Raw genomic sequence first — 9,515 nt, forward strand, 5'->3', positions numbered from 1 at the left:
GGCATATTTTGCCAGAGTATGAGCTGGTTTGTTGCTTCGTAATACATGGACAAGGAGAGTGGATCTGAAGGAGTGCAATTTGTCTTGAATGCCGACGATGAGGTTCGCAATAGCTATTGAGGGAGTGATAGTTCCACTAAGTGCGTCAAAATCCGTGAGTCAATCTCAAAGATAACGTCCCTAATCCCAATTGGGTTTAGTGTTTGGCAAATTCTTTTTATTTAGTCTTCCACATCATCACAATGGCATTATTGGTAATGGAGAATTTGTTAATATTACATCATTCAATTTTTTTTTATTGATTTAATTATTCAAAATCATACTGTTGAATTACACAATATAATATATGACCAATAATTCCACATTTATTTTTATCAAAAGAATGAAAAACGAACTTTTTAAAGTTTAAGGATGAAACACAAACTTTTGGTAAAATTTAGAGACCAAAATAGCAATTTATCTTATAATATAAGATGATTCCCAAATGTAATCGATGACATGCATAAGGAATATTTTACGTGAACCATAAAAATATATTTATTAAAATTTTCAAATGAACCAATAGCTTATACATGCATTGCACAGAACATCAACCAGTGGAAAAAAAAAAATGGAGGTAGCTAGAGAACAATAAAAAACTCAAAAGATTTTTTTTTTCCTTTTCTTTTCTTAAATCAATAGAACCTAAAAGTCAATAAATATTTTTTTTTTTGAGGAAATAAAAGTCAATAAATTAAGTTTGAAGTTATTGACAAAAGAAAAATAATTATAGTAACTAAAGAAGGAGAGGAAATTGGCAAAACATTGCTCTTGAGAGAGCTGACTTGACCAGCCTCTTCTTTGGCAAACTTCATATGTTTATAAGTTTATTACAAGCGGGTGTGGACTGATTCTATAAAGTGTCTACTAGATATATATTAATTGTGAAATAAGGGAATAATCCTTTTTATCACCCCTTGTTTGGTTCCCATTGTTTTCAAAAACCTTGAAATTTTTTTTGACCCTACTAAAACAATTTTATAGTCATCGGCCATCATCCAATCCTCCCATATTACCAAACTATCTTTGACCAATTCATTATTACTTGGAAATCCATTTCCAGTGCAACTCTTTTGACTTAGGACTATTTCACACTGAACAACATGTCTCTTATTTTATGATCAGATTAGGCCCAAATGACAAAGGCCTTGTAACTGAATTAGCACATCTTTATGTACAAAGTGTTTGGGAATCTAAAGAGGAAATGGTTCAAACTGCGAGATTAGCATGTTGTAATTATCTCTCAAAAAAAAAAAAAAATAGGCCCAATATCATATATTCATGGTAACTAATTGATTGGACAAAAAAATTTAGACTAAAATATTTTTTTATCCTTAAACTTTATCAAAAGTTTGTTTTCATCCCTAAACTTTAAAAAGTTTGCTATTCGTCCTTAAACTGTTGTAATATTCGTCTCTTGTCACTAAAATATTTAAAAAATTTCACTTTTCGTCCATCAACTTTAAACAATTTTTTTTTATCCCTAAATTATTGAAAATTTTTAATTTTTTTCTCCATATTTTTGTCTTTAAACTATTGAAAAAAAAAATTCATACAAAATTTAAAGATTAGAAAAGAATTTTTTTTTTTTTTTTTTAACTTTAGAGACAAAAAAATAAAATTTTTAATAAAATTTAAAGACAAAAAATAATATTTTACCCAAAATTTTAATACTATATACCTGGAGCAACATCTTTTGTTGGTGTGATATTGTCAGGTGTAAAGATCTACGATTAGAAAGGGTAACAAATATATATATATATATATATATTATATATCTTAAATTTTAAAATATTTTTATTTTAACCTTTTACGTTTTGAAGTTTTCATTTTATCCCTGATTCTGTTTTCATACTATCAAAAACACATGCTATTATACCTAACTTTCTTTTTCTTTTTCTTTTTCTTATCTTTTTTTGGCTAAATTTTTGAAGAAAAAGTTAAAATAACAGTACTAATCAATGGGTACTAAAATATCAAAAGAAGCCCCAACAGGCCAACAAAAGCCATTATTGACTAATTATCAAACCAAAAAAAAAAAATCATTATTGACTTACAAAGCTTGCGTTACTTAACCATTTTTTTTGGTAGAATGTTGCCTTACCACCTTCTATTTAAACGCATTCCATTTCACTTGCAAAACACAAGTCACACGTAAAAAAAAGTTATAAGTACAAAACCTGTGAGGCTAAGAGAGCGCTTGCACCCCAAGACTGTAGAAAGTTCATCGTCATCTAACCTTTTTTTTTTCTTGTTCCTATTCATCTTCTTCATCATCCAATCAGTCACCAATCTTTGAAGATGATCTACGAGTATATAGTCGGTGGAGTAGTTTTGGCTACTATGTTGGGTTTTGTTTTGTTGTACGGTGTCAAAGGAAAGAAGACCACAAGAGCTTCAATGGAGATAACAAGAAATGGGTTTCTAAATATTTTGGATAACGGAATTTGTCAGTCTGAGATTAATAGAAGCACCGACGTGGTCATAGTTGGTGCTGGAGTTGCCGGTGCAGCTCTTGCTTACACTCTTGGGAAGGTGATTCTTTATTTTTCTTTACATACTAGCCTTTTTTCTTTCTTTCTTTCTTTCTTTTCTTTCCTTTTTTTTTTCCTCCGTCAAAAGAAGAGAAACCCACAACTCCTTTTGAAAGTTCATGACTTGAATCTAGGATGTCACAACTTTTTTTTTAACTAAGTCTATAGTTGAGAGAACGGAGATATGAATCCGAGCGTCTCTCTTGAAAATGGTAAAAGGTGTTAGATGAATTATGAGGCTTTTACAATACTTTTTTTCAACTTTTTAACTTTTTTTTTTTTAACTTTTTTACTGTTGTTCATACTGCATCAATAACTTTCTTTTTGGCATAAGTGGTACTTGATATGTTATTTTTTATTTGGCCGCATACTAGTTCAGATAACTAAAATCCATATAAAAAGAGATATTTTTATTAGTATACGATGACAGTTTCTTTATTTTTTTTTAAGAAAGAATTTTTTTCCTATTTGATTTTGTAGAAACAGTGCTTTAAATCAATTCATAATAGTAAAATACGTAGTCAATACCTTAAAAGTCAATTTAAAATTTAATAAAAATTAAAAATTGATAGTTCTCTTCTTTTTCATAATGACGGAACAGTCTGTTGACTTCTTCTTGTGAATTTTTTTCTTTGTTTTGATTGTATTTTACAATGAATTCACATATGCAATTATAAAGTTTCACGTTGAGAAACTTATTAAAAAAATGAGAGAGGTTGGTTGATTTATAAATCTATCAAAAATTTGTATCACTTTTCTTCTTTTAGTTGGTAGGATAGTGAATGGCTCTCATTAAATAAAGCTGAAACAAAATTTGAAGTTTTGGCTAAAAGCCTTAAACCAATAGGCCTTTTGAATGCTTTATACCATTTTTTAAAAATAATTTTTATAATAAGATGCTATTCTGAATTGACCCCATTGAGGATTACTCGATGCTGATGAATTACTGCTTTCAGTGCAGTCCGAAATCCAATTTGTCAAGTCCAAAATTTTATAAGCAGAGGACTTAGATTTTAAATTGTACCTTGGAGGCATGCTATTATAAAGTGTGTAATTGTTAATCATGTTCAAAATAACTTGGGATGATTATAGAGTGAAATAGAAGACGAACTATTTGCTAAGGCGGGTTTCTAATTTGTGGAGAAATTTATTAATTTGATGAAAATAGAATATGCCTTTGTGCCCTTTTGTTTTCTTAGTGTGATTTGATCAAACTTTGTATTCTGCTACCTATTGTAGGAAGGACGTCAAGTGCATGTGATTGAAAGAGATTTGAGTGAACCTGACAGAATTGTTGGTGAGCTGCTACAACCAGGCGGCTATTTGAAACTGATTGAGTTGGGTCTTGAAGGTAAGGAAGCTATCTTGCAATTTGTATGATAGCAAAAGTTTGCTATAGTTTATGTTTGTATCAAATTAATTTGATATTAATTAAGTAGAACTGTCCTTACTTGTCTTGCAATAGCCTTCCATTCTAATTGGTAAGGAGTTTTTGGCTGCAGATTGTGTCAATGAAATCGATGCTCAGAAAGTATTTGGATATGCTCTTTACAAGGATGGGAAAAATGCAAAACTGTCCTATCCATTGGAAGAGTTCCCTGCAGATGTTGCTGGGAGAAGCTTTCACAATGGCCGTTTCATACAAAGATTGAGGGAAAAGGCTGCATCTCTGCCAAAGTATTCTTCATTTCACTTTGAACTCATCTTTGCAGGAGTCAACCTAGTTTCCTATTTCTAAATATTGATTATTACGATAAAGACTTGATACATATGCAATCTTAAACTGTACATTTTTTTTTTTTTTGGGTGAAATTTGTTGTGTCTATAGGATTGTTGTTTGCAAATTTGTACCAAAGTCTGAATCTTAACATTGTCCTCTGACTCATGTTTTGGTTCATGAATTCTTTAAAGTACACTGCCTTACATGTCAATTCTTTACTTTTAGAGTAACTATGAAAACTTTAGGTGATTGCAATGTTGTTTGTATGACCGATCAATCCCCTGCCTCATTATGATACAATATAATTATTTCAATAGTTCTTATTTTCAATGGTTACAATCTCTCTTTCTTAACTTAATGCAGTGTCAGATTGGAACAAGGAACGGTAACAGGTTTAGTTGAAGAAAAGGGAACTATCAAAGGGGTGCACTACAAAACCAAGACTAGTCAAGAGCTGACTGCATATGCTCCCCTCACAATTGTATGTGACGGTTGCTTTTCAAATTTGCGACGCTCCCTATGCGACCCTAAGGTAATTTTTTGTTCTTATAAAATAACAAGAGAATTTGTTTAAACCTATCAAGATTTCAAATTAGACACTATTGATTAAAATAGGAATTTGTGCATTTTTAAATCTACAATAAAGTTACATTCAATCTGTCCCCAAAGCCTGGGGTTTAGACGGCTAGTAACTCAGTATTAGAACATTCTAATTTTACTTAACATTGCTCCACTATCAACTCTGCAGGTTGATAACCCCTCCTGTTTTGTTGGTTTAATCCTCGAAAACTGTGATCTTCCATATGCAAATCATGGACATGTTATTCTCGGAGATCCTTCACCTATCTTGTTCTATCCTATCAGTAGCACTGAGATTCGATGTTTGGTTGATGTTCCTGGCCAAAAAGTGCCGTCCATTTCTAATGGCGAAATGGCCCAGTATTTGAAATCCGTGGTGGCTCCCCAGGTATCCATAATCTTCTTGGCATGATTTCTGTACATTTATCTAGGAACCACAAGACTCGAAAGAAGTTTTCTTTGCTAATTGGGAACTGTTTATGTTTGTCTTGCTTTTTACTAATATGATTTCGATCAAGTATATGCATTTTTCTATGCACTTATTGTGACTAAATCAATCTGGTTTTGAAATCCCAATCCTTTTTCAAGGATACTTTTGCTGATCTTTAGTGATGGGCTAAATATACAGTCTCATGCATTTAAATTCTTATGATTTAAAAGAAAAAAATTTATTTTTTCGTTCAGCTATTGGTTAATCACTCTGACTTGGAAATTTCATCTTTAATAGTTGTTGTGATATCTGATTCCTACTTGACTGATTTTTCTCACTAATCAATGAAATTTGTGTTTCAGGTTCCCCCTGAGCTGTACAATGCTTTCATAGCTGCAATTGATAAGGGAAACATAAAATCAATGCCAAATAGAAGCATGCCTGCCGCTCCCTATCCCACTCCTGGTGCACTTTTAATGGGGGATGCATTCAACATGAGGCACCCTCTAACCGGAGGAGGAATGACTGTGGCTCTATCAGATATTGTTATACTAAGGGATCTTCTTAGACCTCTGCAAGATCTGTATGACGCATCTAGCCTTTGCGAATATCTTGAATCCTTCTACACCTTACGCAAGGTAAACTGCACTATATGTTTGCTATCTGATTTCTTTAGTTTACATGAAGTACAAATGCCTATTGGTTTTGTACCATTTTTACGCATATAAAACACGAACACCTTCATGACAAATATTTGAAATTGTAGGTGAATTATCAAATTAATTACTAGATTGCACTTTTTTTTCCCCTTTTTGCAGCCAGTGGCATCTACCATAAATACATTGGCAGGTGCCCTCTACAAAGTGTTTTGCGCATCACCTGATCCAGCAAGGAAGGAAATGCGCCAAGCATGTTTTGACTATCTGAGTCTTGGAGGTGTTTGCTCAACTGGACCTGTGTCACTACTCTCTGGTCTAAACCCTAGCCCATTGAATTTGGTTGTCCATTTCTTTGCTGTGGCTGTCTTTGGTGTTGGCCGCTTGTTACTTCCATTTCCTTCGCCAAAACGCATTTGGATTGGAGCTAGATTGATTTATGTATGTATTTCCATTTACCACTTTGTTTTCAATCAGAGTCCATTCCATATGTCTTTCAGCTTATATTGCTCATATTGATTTCTTCCTAGTACTTTTGATAAGTAGATGCATATTAAAATTTCTAATCTGTATCATATTCTTTTCATTTTCCAGGGTGCAGCAGGTATCATTTTCCCCATAATCAAGGCTGAAGGAGTTAGACAGATGTTTTTCCCTGTAACTGTTCCGGCCTATCACAGAGCTCCTCCTATTCATTAGCATGATCAAAAGAAAAGTTTTCTAAATATAAGGAAATGTAATAATAGCATGTGGACTTCATTCCTGTAAGGGAAATTAATTTGTAAATCAGCAATCCTCTCTTTGTAAGAAATAAAATGAGGTCTAGGCAACAGTTAGCAGAATGAAAGTGTGCAATATGTGTGTACTAATCAGAATCTGCTTTATTTGGGAAAAAGATTTCCCACAAACTTGTACTTGGCAATTTATGTTGAAATGAAGCAACATTGCAATAAGTTTTATTGTCCAATTAGATTACAAGCTTAATTCCAGACTTTTGCAATCCAATCCTAACTACCCTACCTGCTAGTGCTTCACTAGAGTTTGAAAAATACTGAAACTTAATCCTGCAAGTTTCAGCTTTGAACAAGTAACCCTATTATTTTACCTTTCGCATTGCGTGATTGCTTTCCCTTGCACGAAAAATGCACATAGCTTGACTTCTAGTGCTTTAACTAATACAACTATCTTTGTATGTACTAATTTCTTTCTTTCTTTTAGTCACGCATTTTAGACGAGGGTAGTAAATAAACCAAGTTTTTCATAAACAACTTAGGCTTGCTTGACTCAATAAAAGACTAATTCATACTTGTTTGTTTATGAATAAATCAAACTTGAGTCTTAGTTTTAAGTTTGTTTGATAAACAAGCCAAACCCAAACAAACAAACAAAAAAAAAAAAAAAACTCTTCGTAAACAGGCTTTTTGAAAATGGATTATTCATGTGATAAAATAAAACCCAAATAAATGAACACAAAATAATGAATATATTTTATTAAAAATATGCACATGACACGCGTAATTAGGTTTGATCTTTTCTAATTAAAATTAAATATGTTTCTTTTTTTTAATAAATTTTCTAATTTGATTTTCTATTATTAATATTTTTAATAAAATATATGTGCTATACTGATATATAGATTGTTCTGTCAACCTTCTCAATATAAATTATATAATTGAAAGACAATACCAAACATGCAAACCAAAGGCCAGCCACAAACAAACAGATGGTTGGAGTTGAAGCAGAGGAGACAGAAATAAACATTGCATTTTTGCGATTGCATTGACCAAAGATATGATTTGTCAGTACAAGGGTTGCAGGTTCTGCTCTTGCTTATGGTCTTGGCAAGGTGAACATTCATATAACTATCACTTTTTTAACATCCATATAGATACGCCTATCACATGGGAAATATTTCTTGCACACGCCACTTTTGCACAAAAATGGTAACTTGATTTTCAAGGAAATCGTGACTGCAAGTCACGACGTGTAAAAGTGGCATGAGTGTACGGTGTGTGTAATATACCTTGTCGTACATATCACTTTTTCTTTCTTTGTTCCTGTTTCCATGGACATTAGAGAAGTTGTTCATTGACTAAGTATAGTTTAATGCATGCCTTGTTCCTTCCCTGTATTGGTTCAGCGCCTTGCTAGTCGTACAATAATAAGAATGGGAAATGTTAATAAGCGCCATGCGGTATTTGTTAAGTTTCTCTATATGGGTTCCATTTAATAAAAATGACAAAAAATTATTAAAAGAGTTGTCAAAAATGATATATATAAAATTAAAAAAAAAATTTAAAAACTGTTAAAAATTGTCAAAAATAACAAAAAGCTGCAAAAAGTAGACAAAAAACTGCAAAAAAAGTTATTAACAGGACCCTAATAAGAAAACAGTTTCAAGCATGCCTTTGAAAAAAAAAAAAAAAAAAAACAGAATCATACATGAAAAGCTATAGAAGGTAAGTTGGGATATATCGATATTTTTTTCCCTACAACAATGAATTTCATGCATTCTCCAATATTTTTTAGCAAGTATTTCATGAAATGGTTAACACATGAAGTACAAGTAACGAAAATGGATGGCAAAGCCATTATAAAAACGGAATTAAACATGAAGGAAATTTTGAAATGTAAAAGAACCACCACAAACTTTAAGAATTAAAAGTGTACTTTAGTCTTTTTTTTAAATAGGACCAACAATATTGAGAAATAGGATTCTCAAAATTTTATATGATGTAGTAGTTTGTACACCTTTAGATTTATAAAATTTAATTTGAAACATCAAATAGATCAATTTTAAATAAAGATGATTGTTTCTATATATGGCATGGAAGAGTAATTTTTTGAAAAGGATTTGTCAACGAGCATTGTTGTTTCTAAGTTTGATTTCCTGTTTCATTCATTTTAGGATGGTCACCAAGTTCATGTGATCGAAAGAGACTTTACAATGCCTAACAGATAGTTGGTGAACTTCTACAGCCTTGGGGCTATTTGAAATTACTTGAGTTGGGTCTTGAGGGTAAGCATGCAAACCCCACAACTTTAATTTACGCCATTGTAAAATATTCCTTGCTCTCTTCTATTGAAATGTTGTCTTTTTTGCTAACTATATCATGTGTCAATATGTAATGTACATGGTTACGGGACTGCAGATTCTGGAACAGAAATAGATGCTCAACAAGTGCTTGGATATGTTGTTTACAAGGATGGGAAACACACTAGAGCATCTTATCCCTTAAAAGATTTTCATTCTGATGTGGCTGGGAAAAGCTTTCACCATGGCGTTTCATTCAGAGGATGCGAAAGAAAGCTGCCTTTCTTCCTAAGTATCTTCCTTTCCTATCAAAGAATGAACTTTTCTTTAGTTAAAATATAAGGATTTCAATTACAGCTTGAAGGAACTTAAAAGGTCCATTTGGTTAGAGGAATGAAAAAGTGGGGAGAATAGAAAATGGAAAGGGAATAGAAAAGTGAGAGAGTAGAAAAAATTTAGTTTTCTCTCATATGTGTTTGGTTGGGAGAATGGAAAAAGTAGATAGATGGAAAACTATAAAAAA

At 32.1% G+C, this 9,515-nt stretch overlaps 1 protein-coding gene across 1 annotated transcript; it reads left to right on the forward strand.

Annotated features, from left to right (window-relative positions):
* The first annotated feature begins 2,166 nt into the window (after window positions 1-2,166).
* Window positions 2,167-6,908, forward strand: LOC111990232 (squalene monooxygenase SE1). Its single transcript, XM_024022019.2, has 8 exons — window positions 2,167-2,574; window positions 3,813-3,924; window positions 4,076-4,250; window positions 4,657-4,825; window positions 5,042-5,260; window positions 5,665-5,940; window positions 6,121-6,399; window positions 6,553-6,908. Exons 1-8 carry the CDS (start codon window positions 2,341-2,343, stop codon window positions 6,655-6,657), a joined length of 1,569 nt encoding a protein of 522 aa, XP_023877787.2. The 5' UTR covers window positions 2,167-2,340; the 3' UTR covers window positions 6,658-6,908.
* The last annotated feature ends 2,607 nt before the right edge of the window (window positions 6,909-9,515 follow it).

Source organism: Quercus suber, unplaced genomic scaffold (genome assembly GCF_002906115.3).
Source record: "Quercus suber isolate HL8 unplaced genomic scaffold, Cork oak 2.0 scaffold_3B, whole genome shotgun sequence".
Taxonomy (NCBI): Eukaryota; Viridiplantae; Streptophyta; class Magnoliopsida; order Fagales; family Fagaceae; genus Quercus; species Quercus suber.